The sequence below is a fragment of the Podarcis melisellensis genome (assembly GCF_964234715.1).
Source record: "Podarcis melisellensis genome assembly, chromosome: 4".
Classification (NCBI taxonomy): Eukaryota; Metazoa; Chordata; class Lepidosauria; order Squamata; family Lacertidae; genus Podarcis; species Podarcis melisellensis.
Genome location: NC_138531.1, coordinates 78,371,243 through 78,392,038, shown reverse-complemented (window position 1 = coordinate 78,392,038; position 20,796 = coordinate 78,371,243). Strand labels below are relative to the sequence as shown.

Here is a 20,796-nt window from a genome sequence, read left to right as displayed (position 1 = left end):
TGCAACCAAAGTGCAGATACTTTGAATATGTGTCCATTGAGTCCAAGTTAGAAGCATCAGCTTACCTTGAGAGTTTGGCTCTGGCAACGTCTCTCTAGCCACCAAATGCATCACTGTCGTCTTGCCAAAAGGAAGTTTTAATGCTGTGTGTGGGGAGAGAATTACTTGTTAATACTCTTCTTCATCTCTATAGATACAGCAATATACAATATCCAAACTGCTTATTTTCCAAAAGTGCAAGCTTTCACCATTTGATTTATTTCTTGTCACTTTAATTAGTCACTCTTCAGCTGGAGCTCTCAGAACAGCAGCTTACAAATATCAGTTGCAGAAAGGGAGAATAAAATATTGTCCCCAGTCCTTTGTTGCCCCAATATTTGAAACAGTCAATACAAACCTAAATTTAAGTATTTGTTTGGCTTGTTTCTGATAATAAAGGAAGCCATGTTTGTTAAACCAATTATTTGTCAGCCTAGGAACAGGGAAACTTGGGTTTAAAACTCCACTCAGTCACGAAGCTAACTGGGTGACTCCACTCAGCCTAGCCTACCTTTTTTGTGAGGATTGGTCACAGGGGAGAGAACCTTACATGCAACCTCAAGCTCCTTGGAAGTAGAATGGGATGGAACTGGGATAACATAGCTGGTTTTAAATTCTCCTTGACTTATCAGCATTTTTCATACCATAATACCATCAACATATTTATATGTACTAAAATGCATGTTTCTTTAGAAATGTGTATAAAAATACTGGCTAAAATTCAGAGCAAGCATGAAATGCTCAAGTAAAATCTAGCAGATTTGTATATACCATCACAGATTTCAGTACAACTTCAGCACGCTTCCTCTGAAGTTTCCTGCTCCAGTAGAAATTCTTCATGCTTACTTGATATAGAATCATAAAATCACAAAGTTGGAAAGGAACCCAGAGGGTCATCTATTCCAACCCCCTAGAGTGCAGGGATCTTTTTGTTCAACATTTGGGCTTGAACCCATGACCCTAAGGGTCTCATGTTCTACTCCCTGCTAAGGATAAGAAAAATCCTCTGACAAGCCTTTATTCTTCAGTGCTGAATAATCCTGGCCAACCACTTTGTGCTTACTATTTTGGGATATTTGCAGTCACACATTTGAAATTATCCAATAATGCAAATTGGCACACAGTCAAACTAGTTAGTGGGAGATTTGACCTGTTAGGAAAGCTAATCTCAGCAAGCCAGAACAATTTTTTCTAGTGTACATGCATGCAAACTTCCAAGTATGCACACTCACACCCAAGTTCAATTTATATTCCATCTGAAATTTTATCATGAATACAAATACTGCAGTAAAACACAGTATTCAAAAAGTTGACAATAACTATGAGTGTAGTTCACAATATAGTAAAAACCAGGTAGAAGTGCATGCCACAAGGGGGCACAATTGAACTGCTTTTCTACTCCAAGCGAGGCCATTCCAGTCTTTTATAACTAATCATTTGGAACCTCATGGCTATGCTAGACACAGCAAGAAAGCTTCCCCTTATTCCGGTTCTCAATCTGCCCAGCCACAGTGCTAAGATTTAGGTCACTGTTATGCAATTCGCATAATATTTAGAATACAGATTCTAAGGACTGTATGCAGTACAGGAGGCATATGAAGACTGAAATCAAATCACTTTTCCAATTAAGAGAGGACTGCTATTAACTACTGGTAATTAGTACCATCATTTCCAAGATGATATTTACTGCAGTAATACCTGAAGAGAAATTTAAAATGTGATACCCCGCAGACCACTGAATGATAACCCCTTTAAATATACTGAACCTTTGAATTTAAGAGTTACAGCCTAGTACTCAATTGCATGTGTAATGGAACACATAATTGCAACTTTAATTAAAAACATTGGTGGGATCGTGCTCAAAGCTGAGAACTTATTAAGTACCACTGATTTTAATAAGAGCCTTTGCTGAATTCCCCAAGTAAAAACCACCCAAAGTGCTCTAACTGGGGATCATGCCGTCTGTTTACTAAGAACAAACGTTTATTTTTGTATTGCCTTTCTGCCAAGAAACCCAATGCCATTTTAAAACAATGGCCCTAATATATGGTATGAAATGTAGAGTGTTAAGGGTCCTCTTCTTGGGCCATCTGATGGTCTCAGTGGCGTAGCGTGGGGGGTGCAGGGGGGGCCGGCCGCACCGGGCGCAACATCTGGGGGTTAGAGGGCGAAAATCCATGGGTTAGGGGGCGCAAATTACTTGCCTTGCCCCGGGTGCTGACAACCCACGCTACGCCACTGGATGGTCTTTTTAGAAGCTGATGTCACAAGTTCCTAAGACTGGACCTCTTTGCTTCTGCCTTGCCTGGGGCACATTGGTCTTTCTTAAGGTGGAGAGAGGCTGCTCCATGTGTTCCCTCAGGTATATATGTTCCTGTCATAGGCTTCCTTGCTTGACTAACTATGCTAGGAAGTCCATTTCTTGCATTTTATAAATCAGACAAAGATCACCCACAGAACCACTGTCTCCAATTGAATTTATTTCATTACCTCCTAATGTCACGTTGCCATGAAGAAACCGTCCTTGATAAATAAGTCGCAGAATATTTGGACTGCTTACTTGCTCTTCTTCCCAGTCTGAAAAAAGTAGCAAAAAGATTTGTAAAGTGCATTCACTGTCTTGTTTATCTTTTAAGTCTCCATTTATACCCTGCCTTATTAGACTATATAACACACTGCATAAACATAATTACAGGTATGAGAGCTTTTATTCCTTGCTATAAAGCAGGCAAGGTTTCCCTTCAATTCTAAAAAGGGGCAGTGGGACCAGTTGGAAAAGGAATAGATAAGGCAGGCACTTCAGCCAATATCAGCTAACAACAACAATTCCATTTAAAGATTTAATTACTATACTAGTAACAAACCACTATTACGGAAAAAAAAATCCAGAACCACAGCAAGGCAATACCTTTATTAGGTCAACCAAACTGTCACAAAACAGTGAGTAAGCTCTCAAGTTCTCCAGTATGCTTCATCTTGTTGGAGGTTAAACAAAACTTGGGTGGGAGAGGGAAAAGCTGGTTGATGGAGCCATGGAGCCTGTATTTAGTCACCAGGTCATACGTCACTTTAAACCATAGGTAAAAGGAAGCAATTGTTTTAAGTTAAGTGCTTTGCTCTTTCCTTCGAGACGTCAGGGAAGAAACAAACCACAAGTGCTGCTTCCCACATTCTTCTTTCTTCTTCTTTTTTGGCGATCACTCATAGCCGAGTTATATTGTCTTCCATGAACACGGTCTTAACAGTATGTCTGTAAGTGACTGTGAAGGCCAATTATGGATCCACATGTCCTTCCACAGTAGGGACATTGGTTTCCAGGTGGGAGTTGGTCATGGTGAGGGTTTGCCAAACGTGTCTTACTCTTAGCATGCGTAAAATTTTTTGGAGACACTGTTGATGGAATATTTTGAGAGTGGTGCCCTCCAGAAGAATTGGACGACTACAACTCTCATCACCTCCAACTATTGGTCATGCTGGTGAGAACTGATGAGAGTTGTAAGTTCCAATCATCTGGAGGGCACCTGGTTGTCAAAGGCTGCTCTAGTAGGTACCATGCAGATTTCAGGCTGCACCCAGGACCTCTCTGGCATAAAGTAATGTACCATGGTTGCGTCCTGAGTTTTTGAAAATATAAAACCTAGTTGCTACCCAAAGCTTAATGAGAACCATTAATCAATAGCTCAGTAACGTAACCCAGTCCTACTTGTTTTATTAGACTGTGAGATTTATTACACAAATATTCAGCTGTATAATCCACATATAAACTCCCAAAATAACACTGAATTTACAAAAATGGGAACCATTGTCAAGTATGTTGAAACCACATACCTAAACATTTGTAAATACATCACCTTGTTTCTGTCTACGGTGTTAGCTACCCACTCAGTTTGGTGTCATTCTACACATTTGGTTAACATCTCCTCTGCACTTTTATTTACAAAGGCGTTAGAAACCAGGAGGCTTAGTAAAGAATCGTGCAGCACTCAACTTGTCATTTTGCTCCAGGTTGACAAGGAAGTGTTGAGGAGCACTCTCTGGGTGGGTATGACCCAACCAGCAGCCACATTTCTTTCAAACAGCAGCTCTATCTAGCTCACCAACAAGAATATCACGGGTGACTTTATCAAAAGGCTTGCTGAAATCCAAATATACTACATCCACAGCATGTCCATGATCAACCAAGCCAGTTAACTCTCTATCAAAGATGGAGATAAGGTTAGCCTGGCAGGGCTTTTTGCAATCACAGCTTCCACCCACTCCCAAATGCACACTGACTGACAGCTTAATAATCTGTTCTAGAACCTTTCCAGGTACTGATGTCAAGCTGACCAATAACCAGTTGCCTAGGCATTCTTTTTGGAGACACAGTCATTTGCCTGCCTCCAGCCTTGTAGTATTTCACTTGTTCTCAAAACACTGAGGATGGGGTTCAGTTGTTCCTCCTGCCCCTTTCCTTCCTGCACTTGCTTTGTCATTCTTGTTCCTCCATCCCAGGTCATCCCACCTTCTCTTTCTCTTTCTCTTTCTCTCTCCCATTTCTTAGTTGCTTCTTTATCCCCCAGTTCCTCGTATGTTTTTATCATTTTTTGTATCTCCATTCAAATTGGGGCCGGCTTCCTAGATCTTTTGTTTTCTTGTCGGTGATAACCTCTCATCAAGTTTCTTGCCTTGCTGCTCCAGACAAGAACACCTTGATAAATTCTGCATTTCTATCTGTATGCTAGACATTTGTACCCTGACTTGATGCTTCTTTTCAAAAATCTTGCCCAAGCACAAATAAATATTTTAAATTAAATAATGAAAAAATAAAAATAAAAAACCCAGTGACACCAGTTGTATCTCCCTTTTATCAAAGTCATGTGAGGCAGACTGGCTGAACAAGAAGGGGCTCAAGGTCAGCCATGGAAAGAATGACATCTAATAAACTGAAGCTCAGTCCAGATAAGACAAAGGAGCTTTTGGTAGGCTATTCATCTGACAAAGGTGGCAGCAGTTCAGCCTGTTCTGAAAGGAGCTGCACTCTGCTTAAGGGATCAAATTTGCAGTTTCCAAGTAACATTTTCACTCCAAGCTGAGATTTCAAAATGCACAATTGCCAAACATTTAGCTCCATTAGAAAATTGAAGCTTTTAAAAAGGATATTGGGAGGGGTTGTGGGGGAGTAATCTAGACTGCTTCATATTAGAAAATGTCTAAGCTGCAGGGGAGGGGTCTCATACTGGCTTGTGGCATGCCTGTGAACTCTTCCACAGAATTCAAATTGTAATATTGTAAAGTACAATATAATAAATTATAAGAAGCAACAAAAATGCAATTAAAATCATATAGAATCTAGCATAGCTCATTAAAATTGCTACAACAGGCAGGAAAAAAATTAAATGACCAAGACCCTCAGCAATATTCAAGTGATCCAGGGTGTGTGTGTTAGAAACCATTGGTCTAAGTAATGTACAAATATACATATAAAAGTTAGCATAGAAGTCTGTAAGCACATCAAATACAAGAGTGTGGCACTTTTGGTTTCACCCTTTGAGCTATTACCAGCCCAGTAATATTCAGTGATATTCTGCATTAGAAAATAAAGATATTCTTTACCACCACCATCAGTGGCGTAGCGTGGGTTGTCAGCACCCGGGGCAAGGCAAGTAATTTGCGCCCCCTAACCCTGAGTGAGCCAGGTAGGGGCAGAGGGCTGCGAGTGCGAGCGCGCCCCCCCCCCCAGATGTTGCACCCGGTGCGGCCGGCCCCCCCGCACCCCCACGCTACGCCACTACCACCATCCCATGTTGAGTCCCACCCCCCATGTAGAGGGGGGAAAGCCGGGTTCACTTGTCCCAGGCCTCAGAGGGCTAAGCAGGCAGAGGGCTCTGTCAGGGGCCTGCTGGACTTACACCGTTTGAGTTTATAACTTTATTCTAACAAGACTCCTGCCCCGGGCCTCAGACAAGCTCTGCACAGGGCTGATCCCATCTGAATACAAGGTGTGGGGGAACTCATCTGTAATACTTACCCATTGGCCAGTTATCATATACATGCTTTGCAATGTCTGCTGCTGAGTCATTGGGTGAAAACAAGAATTCTTTCGTTTTTCCGCTTACCAAAATGAGGCGCAAATTTATCTGAAAGAGAAAGCAAATAATTAGGAAGGAATGTCAAAATTACAGAACTGAATTTTTATGATTAATGTGGATAAAACTGTCATTATTTTAGGCTAGTTGCCAAATAAAAGAAAAACAAATGCCACATAGAAAACATAAACCGAGTCACTTTTTGGCTGTGGTACGAAAAAACAGCAAAGACATCAAGTAAAAACTTCTTGGATTACATATAGACAAGTGACTAAAAAAGACTATTGTTTTATGGGGGATGGGAGGGAACTTCCATTCCCATCCTGCACATGCTCTTTTTAGAGATAAGAAAAAGCCTCACCCCACCCCTGCTTTACCACCAAACCAGCAAATAGGGTTTAGCAAGCACCCCCCTCTGGTTTTGGCTCCAAGAATATTAATAAATATAATGTAAAGGGAAAATGAACCTGATTTGAGGCAATAGCCAATCAATATTTTAAAAAATAATTATTTTGTGTACTCTAACCATCTTGCTGTTAGTGTCTTCTTTCTTGCAGACAACAAAGTGTTATTTTTAGAGAGCATTTTGAGATTTGCACCAGTACAATTTTAAAAAAACACAATTACTAACATTTTTGCAGAGTTAGCAACATAGGCACAGCATGCCATTAGAAGGTTTCATACAGCAAGAGCTTTTAAAAAACCAAGATATTTGATATTGATCTTCCTGAGACATCATACCTTGCAGTAAACAAGCTCCTTCAAAGGATTTTAAAACTGAGGTTTTATTTTTGGTTATACTGTACAATAAATATATGTCTAACATATGATATAAATAAAGTATTTAGTCCTTTATTAGGAGCAGCTGCTTCCCTGCATAGGAATAACATCTGTTTAAACATGTTGAGAATGTAGTATCATGACCCTAGACATATTTCAAAACTAAAATAAGAGGTCCAGTTTTATTTGCCCTCCCCCATCTTATTTATACAGTACTGTATATATTTAACATGCTGCCATTCTCAGTCAAACACACATAACCCCTCAAGACATTGGAGCAGCTTGAAAAATTATTCTGTGGTTAATAACTATGGTTTATTAGTTATTATCAAACTGTGGTTAAGAAGAATCTCACTTTCATAATTGTTTATCTTAGATTTATCATGGCTTGTCTGGAATCCAGCAGTGTTACTTATATGAATAGTATTTTGAACTAATTCATTGTATCAGTTTGACTTATAAATATGGTAGTCACATTTTCCTGAAACATGCTCCTGATTTCTCAGTGACTTTGTGCTTGTTTACTCAGGTCCAATTTCAGACACTAGGTTACAAACTGGGTTTGCAGATCCAAGAATCAATCTACTATTTGACTTTGCTCATGTAACTTTCAAGAACTATCAGATTTCATTAGAGACCAGATTCCCACCTTAAAATTAACTTTGAAATATGTGATTACAAGTGTTGATTCAGAAGTGCAAACAAATCTTGTGCTTGCAGCTTCCATGCATAATGAGCAGATCAACACTGCCATACTGACCCTTTTGGTTTTCATGGAAGGTACAAGGAAGAGCTGACTGCACTATCCTGACAGCAAGTGGCTTCAAGTAACTTGCTGTAACTCACACAAAAGTTAATGAGTTTGTATGTTGTGGTCTAATAGAATGCTATCACAGAAATACCGAACAATTCTGAAATAGAGCCATTCAGACTGGTTACTGCATTGATTATTACTACATTAACATTTGTAAATTAAAAATAAATAAATCATGCAATTATTTCAGTATAATGCCAGTGAACATATTTACCATTCCCACAGTAACTGTTTTAAATATACATGTGCATAAGGACTCTTCGGGATACTAAACCTCTTTGGAACCTTTGTGTGACAGATTATGTAGCAGAGATAGAGAGAAGAGGGAAGAAGAGAAGAGATTGGATGGCCATATGAAGCTGCCTTAAACAAAAATCAGGCCACTGGTTCATCTACCCAAATGCATTGGCTACATGGACTTGTAGCAGCTCCCAGAATCCCGGTCGTCTTTCCCATCACTGCCTGCAACCTGATCCTGGAGATGCTTTAAGAGCTTTTTTTGTGCAGAGTATGTGAGTGCTCTACCACTGAGCTACTCCCAGCCCCAAATACAGTGTTCTGATGCATTTGAAACAGAAAGCAACAGCACACACACACCCAATCTAAGGTCTTGCTCACACAGAGAGTTTACAACTTACAAACACTTAGGGACACTGATATGAATTGCACTTTTTATACTGAAAATACTCAAAAGCAGGGTCTCCAGCTGCTGCTGTTGTTGGACTACAAATCCCATCATTTCTGGCTAGCAGGACTTGTGGTCAGGGATGATGGGAATTATTGTCCAAAAACAGCTGGAGACCCAAGTTTGAGAAACCTTGCTCTAAAGAATACCTAGATATCATAGTTACAAGGAAAAGAAAGAGATACTGCACTTTCAGGGCTGAAACACATTCCCCCCCCCTACATGGATAACCTATGGGAGGAAAGCATTTGTGCACTGTTACCTGGAATACAGTGCGCTTTTTTGCCAGAAATGTAGTCAGAAAACTAGTGGCGTACACCAGCCTTGCATGTAAGCTATAACCTAGTACCCATATGAGACAAGGGTTGCCAAGCAGGTGAGTGAGCCGTTGAATGTGCCCAACAGAGAAACCAGGCAGGCAGCCAGAAGAGGGAAGCCCCCTCTTGCCTCACCCAGCCCAGGAATGTAACTGCCGCAGCTCTGTCCCTCCTCTGCCAATTCACAGTAGGCTGACATGGGGGGAAAGGGCAGGCTAGTAATTTTGTGGGAGAGAGGTACTTGCAAAGCTGGTGTAGACAGAGGTATCTAAACATAAGAAAGTCTGGAGTGCTCTCCATGGAAACATGGTGAGAAATAGACACTTATCACCACATAACTTGTGAACTTCAAAAAGAAAAGCAAAACCTTTTACACTTGTTGGGCATGGATTACCTGGTGGGCATTTGCTTGTACTGTGAAATTTGAAACAGCCTGTGCTAGACGTATTTTTATTTGGAAGGATGTACAAAAAGGGTTGTCAGAGACTTCCATTCTTGAAAGAAAAGATCTGTTTTTATGTTGGTTGTAACCAGAACAATACCCTAGTGATCACACACTTACATCTCAAGGAATGTAAAGTTCATGCAAGATTAACAATGCTGTGGACTGCTTCATGAATTATGGGTCATCAGGAATTATTTTCCCCTCCTACTACAACCATTATCTGTTTAGAACATACCCAAACCGACATATATGAATTGCAAATTGTGTGTTTTCACCACCAGAAGGACATGAGAAAATGTAAGTTTTAATGTGGTTCACAATCCATTTCTGTATTTCTTCAGAATCACAATGAACTGTGCTATTATTTATTTATTCTTTTGTTCCTGCTTAAAATTCTCAAGAGCAAAACAGTATCTTCATGACATACCTCTTGGGCTTTAAAAGTATTTCGTCTTTTAGTACTAATGTGGCAAGCTGGGAAACCACAAATACTTAATGAAACTAAGGGGAATACTCTTGAAGGGAAATGACCAACAATAAGACACAACAGGTTCAATTAACATTTATAAGGAGGGGAGGAATCTCATTTAGTCTGTATAGTAAATTCTCTGTCAACACCTTCTAGAAGAAGCAATCCAAAGTCAGCAGATTCAAGAACTCCCCTATTTACTATGACTCTGTTTTCCCACCTCTTTCTCCCACTTCCTCAGCCCACACAACTTTCTTATTTCTGTTCTGGTTTCAAGCTGAGATGTCCCCTTGGTCAAGAAGGGCTACAATATCTGGTATTTACATGTGAAGTGAACTTAGGTTGCCAACAAGGACTAGAAACATGACTAGCTAACCCTGGTGAAAATGCATTGGTATAGCAGCAGCCAATCATTTTTAGGTCAGGCTGTCCAGCTTCATGCTACACTCAATTTATCTTCTGGAAAACCAGTTTTAGCCATTTAAAATCCAAGACACTTTGTAAACCAGTTTTTCATAATTCCTGACATAGGGATATACATAACCTTTTTGCTGGAGAAGAAATGTCCAGGAAGAATCCTATCATTAAAATTATGAACATAGCCTAGATGTTGCTGGAGACAGACAAGGCAATGGGACTAGGAATATTTAAGTAAGTATTTCCTTGTCAAAAATCATATAGAAAACTATGGTAGTTCAAATCCAATATATATAGTCATGCAGTCCTTTAATTTTATTTTAAATGGGGTGGGTTGTGGGAAGGCAAGCTGGAGATCATGCTTTTTCATAGAAAGCTTCACATTTGAAACCTGCTTTTTCAAAGTTCTGGTGTACCCAAAGTCTCATATGCTGTTTGAATCAGCATAGCCTAAATGATACTGGCTGGATAACAAAGATGATGTGGAAGTTATGCAGAATGCATATAGTGAAAGATGCAAAAACAAATTTTCTACTTGAAGTCAAGGAATATTGGATTCATTTTATTGGGAATCAAAATAACAAATAATTTATCTGATTTATTAGTTATAATTTGAGGAATTTCAAACCATTAAGCCACTGAACAAAAAGTAGGATTAGGCTTGAGAGTAAAATATCTTTTGTATCAAAAATCATTTCCCATGCCCAACTTAAACGTCTGTAGTGGTGGTTTGCTCTAGCAGAAGTAAGCAACCCAGACATGAATGAAACACAGACCAAGAAGGCTCTCTTTTTCTTAATTAGTTGGTTGTGTTAAATATAGCTCATAGTAAACATTCAGCCACATGTAGCATAGAGGATCAAGGGTACTAATGCTGCCCATTTCCCTGGAGCAAAGCTCTGCGTTAATGAACTCTGACGTAGCTTTGCACAGCTGTTCATAGAGCATTACGTCCATCTTTCTCTCAGAACAAAAGGTTGGTAAACAGCAAGTTGACTTATGTGAGTACTATACCCACATTGGATTTACCATATACAGTACATGAGTTTTACTAACCAGCATTTCTAATGATGCAATCAAAAGCTTGGGTCAAGCATAAATTTAGCCAAATAGCTGCAACACTGTGTTGTGAACTTCAGTGTCAAGCTGGAACCTGAATCTGCGGCAGCCCATATCCAGGGAGATTGCTCCATATATTGCAACACATTATCCAGCCCCAAACAGCACAAAGACCTACAGGACCGCCTCTCCTGGTATGCCCCGCAGAGGATCTTAAGGTCCACAAATAACAATACTTTGGAGGTCCAGAGCTGCAAGGTGGTTAGATTGGTCTCAACTAGGGCCAGGGCCTTTTCAGTACTGGCCTCGACTTGGTGGAAAGCTCTGTCACAAGAGACCAGGGCCCTGCGGGACTTGGCATCTTTCCGCAGGGCCTGCAAGATGGATCTGTTCTGCCTGGCCTTTGGTTTGGACTCAATCTGACCCTTATGTTTCCCTTCCCTTATGGTTTTGATTTATGGGCTACTACTAAAATGAGGCTGCATTTTAAATTGTATTTTAACCCGTATTTTAATTAACTGTTTGTGTGTGTGTGTGTTTTTGTTTTGTTTCCCCCCTATTACTTTTTATTGTAATTTTATTGATGTTAGCCACCCTAAGCCCGGTTCTGGCCAGGGAGGGTGGGGTATAAATAAAAATTATTTTATTCTTATTCTTATTATTGAGGTAAGCATTTAGGAACTAGCTGCCTTATACAGACTCAGCACATCTACCTCAATATTGTTCACACTGACTGGCAGCAGCTCTGCATATAATTTGAAACAATGGCTCCATAACCAAAAAGATGAAACCTTACAACAAAGGTCCTCCTGACAAAAGTTTCCACTTCTTATTCTTCAGGAATTACATTAGTGGTGCTGCCTGAATATTAATGGGACAGGAGAGATATGCTACTATAGTGCTCGTTAGAAAAACAACAACGAAAACCAAGTTTCCCCACCCAAATTCTCTTTTGTGAATTTTGACAGAAACAATCTCTACGTATTCAGCAAATAGTTCGTATTCAAGAAATATTTTATCAACAGCATGCATTGACCATCTGACAGCTGCACGCAGCATCAGCCAGCATAGTTTAAAATCTGACATACAATATTGTACATTTTCACTGATTCATTCAAGACAGCTTTTTTTGAATCTCTGCCAAATTTCAATTCTGAAATTTTGAGGTTCAAACTGACCTCAAAATCCATATAGCTGGATGTTAAAAGGTGCTAGGTTCCAAAAATCTTGTTTCTTTTCGGGGGGGGGGGGCAAGTGTAACCCCACTACTTTTCACACACTTCTGTTCATAATGTCAGTCTTATTCAAAATTACACACATGCCATTTCTCAGAAAACTGTGGCACACCCAAACCAAGTTACATTTAGAATTTTACACCCACATCCCCTTTGCAGCAAGAAATGCAACAGATACAACATATATTCAGTATTCAAGGAATAGCTGTTCTAAATACACATGAAACTGAAAATAGGCTATTATTTTCAAAATGGTCTGTCACATACTACACAAAGCTGTAAGGAGATCTGGTGCTTTTAAAGGAAAGAAGGGTACATTTGTTATACAAGCATTTGCTATCAACCAACCTATTGTCTTGAGTTTTCCAAGGCTTCAGCAGCAATTTAACAGAATATGGCCAATTTGTATCAACCTGTGACAAGTGATGCTGTCACTCAGTGGTGCCACAGAGAGCTAGGATATCTATTTTATTATTAATGTCTCATTTATTTATTAGTATTGTAGAATCAAAGAATTCTCATGCACATGCACAAAAGATTCTATAAAGTATCACTATTTAACTTATAGGCTGCCCTCCATCCAAAGTTCTCAAAGCAGTTTACAAACAAACACAATTAAAATTATAGGATTATCACACTTCTCAAGTTAACACAAGTACAACAGCAGACATAACACTCCCATCACAGCAGTCTCTTAAATAAACCAACACCAATAAAGGCAAAACAAAAAAAAAATCCTTCCAGTAGCACCTTAAATTATTTTTTTGTTGTTTTGTTTTGACTATGGCAGACCAACACGGCTACCTATCTGTAACCAATAAAGGCCTGGGTGAACAAATGTGTTTTAACTTAGTGTCAGTAGTCCAATAGTCATAGAGCCATCCATGCCTCCAGAAAGGATTCCATAGTTGGGGAGGCACTACAAATAAGGCCCAAACATGCCAGCGAGTCCTTGAGAAAGGCCCTCTCCACTGATCTCAGAGTCTCGGTTGGCTAATGGAGGGAAAGATGGTCCACCAAATACTTGGATCCTAAGCTATTTAGGGCCTTACACAGCATCCTTAATATCTTAAATTGGGTCTGGTAATGTATGGGCAGCCTGTGCAGATCTTTGAATCCCACAAAAATGTTCTAATAAGTATTCTAGTAGCAACGTTCTACAATAGCTAAAGTTTCGAGGACCATCTTCTAAGGCAACCGCACACAGACTGCAATGCAGTAATTAACACACAAGTTTACCAGAGCATACAGCTCTGTGGCCTGACTATCTCTTTCTAGGAACAGTAGCTAGCAAACCAATCCAAGTTAGAAGCAACTTGGGCCTCCAATGACAATACTGGATCCATGAGCATACCCAAGGTACAGACCTGCTCCTCCAGAGACAGGGAGATTCTGTCTAGAGCAGGCTAGTTACTCAATTCCCAAGACACAGGAATCAGCTACCACCAACACCTTCAACTTGTGAGGATTCAATTTCAGTTTGCTGGCCCTCATCCAGTCCGTCACTGCTTCCAGACAACAGCTCAGCATCATCACAGCTTCAATCTGGTTCAGGTGGTATGGAGAAGTAGAGGTAGGTATCATCCACATAAGTATGACGAGCCCACCCTGTACTATGGCAGTTGGTCCTGTGGCTTAGCCCTACTCCAGTTCCTATACTTCAGGGGTAGCCAACTCCCAAGAGACTGTGATCTATTCACAGAGTTTAAGACTGGCAGTGATCTACCCCCTTTTAGGGGGTGCAGGTCAAAGTTTTTGAGTTTTTTTAGGAAGGAAAGACCTGTTATGGGGGGGGGTTCAGGTCAAACTTGTTGAGCTTCTTTTAGGGAGGAGGGAAGGCCCATTTTTTGGGGGGGTGAGGGGCCAAAATGTTGAGATTTTTTTAGGGGAGCCAAAATTGTTCAGCTTCTTTGGGGGGAGCCACTGATCTACCAGTGATCTACCACAGATGTCCAGTGATCTACTGGTAGATAACGATCTACATGTTGGATCTGCCTGCTATACTGTATCAGAGAACACATGAAAATTGTACCCTGAACGGTTCACTAAATAAACTTTTCCCCCTTCAGTGCTGGCATCATCAAAACCAGCCCCATATTATGAAAATCACAGGCTTTATTTAACATGGGCCCCAGGCCAGAGTCTTATTAGTCTATTTGATAAATCCTGTCATGAGCAAAACTGCCTCAATCTCCACTGTTGGAAGAATGAAATCTATGTATAGGATCAAAGAGACATTGTACACTGATATATTTATATTTTAACTACAGAAGCATTTTTGGGAGACAGAGCAGGGCGGGGGGAGTACCTGCACAATTAAGATGTGGGCACACTACAGATCTCTGCTTGGAGCATTGGAAGCCATTACGAAAGTAGGAAACACCAGGTTAAGTGGGCCAATGAGCTGACTCCATATAACACAGCTTCAAATGTTCCATTAAATTGATTTTATTAGAACAGCAGTAAAGCATTATGGAATAGCAATGTACTTTTAAAGCTCAGACTTTTAAAAAAAATACAAGACATTTACTAGAAGAAAATGAAAGAAATTGAGCCAAAAAACTTTTAATATTCAAGATAGGGTTATTTATCCCATGATTGTACAAGTGCTCAGCTACTGGACAGCAGATTACAAGACTCAAAACTCTAGGCATAGATCTTTAAAGGACTAGCCTCCCAACAACTGATCCCCAACTGAGGTGTAAGTAGGCTTTCTAGGATCTCTTAACTCATTCAAATTAGTCGCCCTCAAGCTGTTTCATACAAATTCTGGACCAAGATAGTCTAGCTTTACCTGCTGTTCACAACCCTGAACTAAATAAGATGCACAACAATTTTTCAAGACTCCAGGGCACTCAAGAAGAAATGTGATATCATGACATAGTGCTTGGACTGAAGTGAGTAGGGGAGCAGATACAAAAATCACTCTAAGATCACAAGGGCCTTCAATGATGCTATGCCATTTATCTTCCACAAATGCTAGCTCATTTGAAGATTACTGAAGCAGGAACATTACAGAGAGTTTCCCATAAGACTTCTGATAATTTCAGATTTTGTAATGGTAACAAACTATATTGTAACAATGAACAGAGGTTTTCCTCTGTCTAAACCTAAGAATGTTTGTAATATCTGCCTCAGCAGTAACAGTTCATAACTTAATTAGTTTTTGATGCGTGCACTAAGCCAAGAGCCTTCACCTTCCTCCCTAAATGCGTCACAGAAATCACTCAGGGGCTATTTACACTGCAGAGGAAAGAACAATTATGATTATCTACTGCAGTCTAGACCGCAGAAGCCTCAGAGTAATGCAATATACATACATATACATACATGCATGCATGCATGCATGCATATACTTATGCATTATCACAATGCTACCTGAGATTGCAGCTAAACCTGGCTAACCTCCACTTAGAATTCATACATCAGGTGAGATAATACTGAAGTGATCATTGACATATTTCCAAAGTGCAGGACCTTCTACTAGGATGACCATTGTGTAGATTTTTTGTGTATTGGACAGACAGGTAGAGAGAGAGAGACATTTAATTAAAATAAGTACTGTGAGATTGTGAAGACTAATTCATGTGCCCCTTACTAGTACTGAATCACAAAACAAACACTCCTGTATCTCTGGATATTATCAAAAAGTCTATATTGTCAGGCAGATTCAATGAGGAAGATGCCAACAATTTTCAAATGGAATATAAAATGAACCAAACCCAGACTTGCCTAATAATGTGATATGTAAAAACTGGAACTGGTCAGGGGTGCACATGTAATTCAGATTGTGAGCAATCATATGGAATGTATTCAAGAAACACAAATGGAACTAGCAACAAAATGTTGCAATGTGGGCTGTGCCTGTTCAGGGTTCTAGCCAGCCAACTGTGCCCTCTTTCAGAATACTCCAGTCCTCATCTTCCGCCCCCAATCAGACACTCAATGTTCTAAAGCCACTAAGTATGCTCAGTGTTTACTGGGATGTTTGGGGGGTGCTGTCCCTATTACATGAGGAAGAACTTTGTGACAGTAAGAGCCGTTGGACAGTGGACTCTCCTTCTCTGGAGATTTTTAAGCAGAGGTTTTGGTTAGTCATCTGTCATGGATGCTTAGTTGAGATTCCTGCATTGCAGGGGATTGGACTAGATGGCCTTTGGGGGTACCTTCCAACTTTTATGATTCTATGATTCCATCTGCCTCCCCACAAAAAAAAAACATTTTTTCTGCATTTTGGAAAACTCCAGGGGGTTCCTCCAGGTACAGTGGTACCTCCGGTTGCAGACAGCATCTGTTCCGGAGCTCCACCTGGATCCCGAGGTTTCCACAACCGGAGGGATCGCTTCTGCGCATGCGCGCATGGTAGTAGAGCGCTACTGCGCATGTGGCGAAACCTGGAAAAATACTTATGGGTTTGCCGTGGTCACATCCTGAAGGATACGCAACCAGAGGTACCACTATATTCACAAACCCTTCCTATTGCTTCTCAGTAGTGTCTAGAATATGTCTACTATTTTGTCAATACTCACTCTTAGGAGCAATTTTGTTACAACAAAAACATATGCTGCAACTTGTTACATGCACTAACAGAAACTTTTGTGCGTTACATTACTTAACTTTGAAACTGCTGTGGTCTAGACTAGGGTTTAATTAAGCCTTGTTTGCACGAGGAAAAATGTTGTGCATGTGGGGAAGAAAGAAGTCAAAAGAGAGTATGCAAATATGGTCTTCTCTACATGCCGCTCTTCAGCAACAACAGCCACCATAGCTGTGTAGCAAGTGTGAGGGCAGGGAAAAGTAGTTTGGCCCAGCCTTTAATGCCACCAACCTCACCAGTTCCAGGCTTGAGACAGATAGAGGGGCTCTAGCCCCGCTGTATACAGTGCTACAGAGTCACAGCATGTGGTTCATCGGTCCCTGAATACCTAAACAGGACAGGAGAAGCACAGAGCATCAAATTGCAAATCTGTGGCCTAGCTAACATACTGATCTAATCCCAGAATAGCAGGCTCTTCTGTACCACCTCAACCCTTCCCATGACATTGGAAACACATCTCTACCACTGACTAGAAAGTTTTCTACATACTTTTAGCAATTTTAATACCCATTTTCCAGTCCAGAAGACTTAAAAAGCAGGCAAAGCAGGCAAGGGAAAATAGCCGAACATATTAAAGATGCATTTGGTATATAATGCTATAGCTTCCTGTTTTAATTTTTCAAGTTGTGTAACAGAACAAGCTTCACACTAACATAGGCCTCCAGTCTTTTTATAAAATGGAGATTTGTACAGCAACAGCAGCACTATGCAACTGTGTGCAACGAGGGAAACTGAATGGGGTATTGTAACAGCAGTATGGCTTGTTTTCCAGAGAGAAAAAAGCTACTTCTGGTAAATATCAGCCACATCATTGTTAAGAGTCATTTATTAAGTCACAAGACCCTGAATTCACAAGCTAGCTTCTTCTCCATTTCAATTTATTTAAGTTTCTTAATCTCTTCCTGCACAAACTTGTCAAATGTATTACTGACTGAGCCTATATAATTGAGGAAATGTAGCTTGCACGTTTAAAAAAATGATGATAAAACTATAAACAACTTAATCAGAAAAAATTAAGTAGTGTACATAATATAAGCACAAATTAAGAGTGAATATACAGCTAAAAAAATGGTAAGGCACAACACTTTAGTCTAAAGTATGGAGATAAAACATATGCCTCTAGTACTTGAGTTGGATAATCAATTTGAACCACTATTAGTCTGGGTCACACATAGTGCTACACAATAGTTTATCATTATGGCTGAGGCCTGTGCAGCAGTTTGTATAGCTTGTTTACAGCCAACAAACCATGATCTGAAGTCATGGTTTGTTGTTTGCTTACAAACCTTGGTTTGTTTTAACTATGGCCTGCTGTTTCATGTGAACACAGTACTCTTCATTAACTATGGCCTATTTGACAACTCCACCCCAGACACCCACCTAACTACAAACAGCAGCTGGAAAACAGAAGAAAAGTTTGGAAAAACAAGTCACAGTTTGCTAGATCATCTGTGGGAGAACTTATGATTAACAGATAGTTTTGTTAAACAAACCATGGGTTAATATTACAGGCAAAGACCAATTTATGTGAGTCCAATGATGTATGACTGCAACTGTGTGCACTGCACAGAACCCGGGAGTGACTTTTAAAATGGCTAAAATGGCCCTAAAAGAGCCCAGAAAAGGTAAAAAAAAAGTGTGGACACACGAGCCTTTGCAGCTGCACTCCCAGAAGCCCTTGCACTGACTGTTGAAACCTGTGGAGAGCTGGAGTTTGAGCAAGGAGGTTTGGAGAGAGCAATTGTGGTGGAGTGTGGCATCTGGTAAGTGCTTTTTTTTATTAAAGGGTTTTTCAAGAGCTTCCAGAGGTTTAGAGGGTGTTTTCAGGCTTTTCCAATGGTGTTTCACCTGCATAAATAGGGAGTTGCCTGCATTTGCTAACCAGAGGAAGTGTTACAGTTGAGTAGAGAGATTTTCTGGGAAGTACCAAGCTAACTTCAAAGGGGCAGTATCAAATACTATCTAACTACATGAGACATGAAAAAATTGAAAGGAGAGTCAAGTAGCCAAAGCTTGAAGAACTATGGCAAAACCCCCTAGAAGACATTGATCAGGATAATTTTAGGGACAATGATCCGCAATAAGATAATGCTGACTATAGTCCGAGAACATTTACCATCCTCCATTGCTCAGTAATGCCCAACAAAATACAGTGCCCAAATTGCACCTTTTGGAGCACACCATGTACAAGAATTTATGCTACACTGTGGTGTAGGGAAGTTAGACCAGGAGAGAGCCAGTGTGGTGTAGTGGTTAAGAGCGGTAGTCTCGTAATCTGGGGAACTGGGTTCGATTCCCCGCTCCTTCACATGCAGCTGCTGGGTGACCTTGGGCCTGTCACACTTCTCTGAATTCTCTCAGCCCCACTCACCTCACAGAGTGTTTGTTGTGGGGGAGGAAGGGAAAGGAGAATGTTAGCCGCTTTGAGACTCCTTAAAGGGAGTGAAAGGCGGGATATAAAATCCAAACTCTTCTTCTTCTTCTTCTTCTTCTACAACAGCCTGGTTCAAAAGGAAATTCCTTGGCTCAAGAAACTCTTGGAGCACATAATTTGGCCCAAAATAGTACATTAAACACAGAAAAGGAATGATGAATTGCTGAGGATGATACACACATGACCCCATTGTGTTGATCTTAAGATTACTAAAAAAATTAAAGGCTTTTCAGTATAACTCTGTCAGTGAAATTGTAGTTATTAATATTCAGACAGAGCATAACAGAATGTTTTAAGTGTTGGAACACAGTTAGGTTTTCTTAGCTTATTCATTTGAAGTCAGTTTCCTAGACCCCAGGCATAAGAAATCTGGGTCAGAAAGCACAAAGTGTACAGCTAGCTACTCCAACAGAACAAACAGCTACAAGCAAAAAAGCTGCAAAAGGGTCTTTATCAAAACATTTTAAATAAATGCAGTCAAGCATGTTAGAAATTCTTAGAACTCCAACAGGTTAAGTTATAGTCTCTTCAGAAGGTTCATACAAGTTTAACAGTTTTAGCAGGTGTTGGGTTTTTTTTAAATACCTTCTCTGCACCTCTTGTTATATCCATTCCTCACATACAATATCTATTCCCACATCCACTCTGCTGAAAAAACAGCTTGCTGCTATGTTTTTAGAGGGGGGATATGTGGCAAGTGATTTTTCTGTCCTCACTAGGATAGCTCAGTTAGTAGAGCATGAGACTCTTAATCTTAGGGTTGTGGGTTCCAGCCCTACGTTGGGCAAAAGATTCCTGCATTGCAGGGGTTTGGACAAGATGACCCTCGTGATCCTTTCTAACTCTACAATTTTATGGTTCTGTTATTCCTCCCTCCTTATCACAGTCAGTAACTATGTTCTTGAAATAGAAGAGCTCAAGGAAGAGAGAGAAGGGCTGTTGAACCATGGTTCTCAACTATATGCTCAAACTACATGAGGTTGCATTCTTCCTTCATATGGTATAGAACTATCAAGTGCTACAAGATATGATGACTATATGCCAGTTCCAGGATCAGAGCCGAGTATGTCTGCATATAAGTTACTACAGAACAACTGTGGGAGACAACATTCATGTCTTGGGGCTTCCCATAGACATCTGGTTGACCACTCTGGGAAACAGGATGCTGAAGAAGACATGGTACAATGGTACCTTGGGTCACAAACCCTTCAAGTTACAGACTCTGCTAACCCGGAAGTAGTACCTTGGGTTAAAAACTTTACCTCAGGATGAGAACAGAAATCGTGCGGCGGTGAAGCGGCGGCAGCAGTGGGAGGCCCCATTAGCTAAAGTGGTACCTCAGGTCCCAGATTCAATCAGTGACACCTCCATTTTTTAATAAAAAGACTCAAAGGTGTTGGGAAAGGCTTCTGCTTAAGACTTTTGCAAGCTGCTGTC

At 40.3% G+C, this 20,796-nt stretch overlaps 1 protein-coding gene across 3 annotated transcripts in view; it reads right to left on the bottom strand.

Moving 5' to 3' along the window:
• UBL3 (ubiquitin like 3) overlaps window positions 1–20,796 on the bottom strand; it is a 45,157-nt gene that overhangs the window by 2,798 nt on the left and 21,563 nt on the right. For all 3 annotated transcript variants that reach the window (XM_081909479.1, XM_081909480.1, XM_081909481.1), the window contains 3 exons: window positions 6,050–6,158; window positions 2,530–2,616; window positions 66–143 (listed from right to left, as the gene is read on the bottom strand). In XM_081909479.1, the coding sequence (XP_081765605.1) occupies window positions 66–143; window positions 2,530–2,616; window positions 6,050–6,158 (274 nt within the window). The remainder of the gene's footprint in view (window positions 1–65; window positions 144–2,529; window positions 2,617–6,049; window positions 6,159–20,796) is intronic.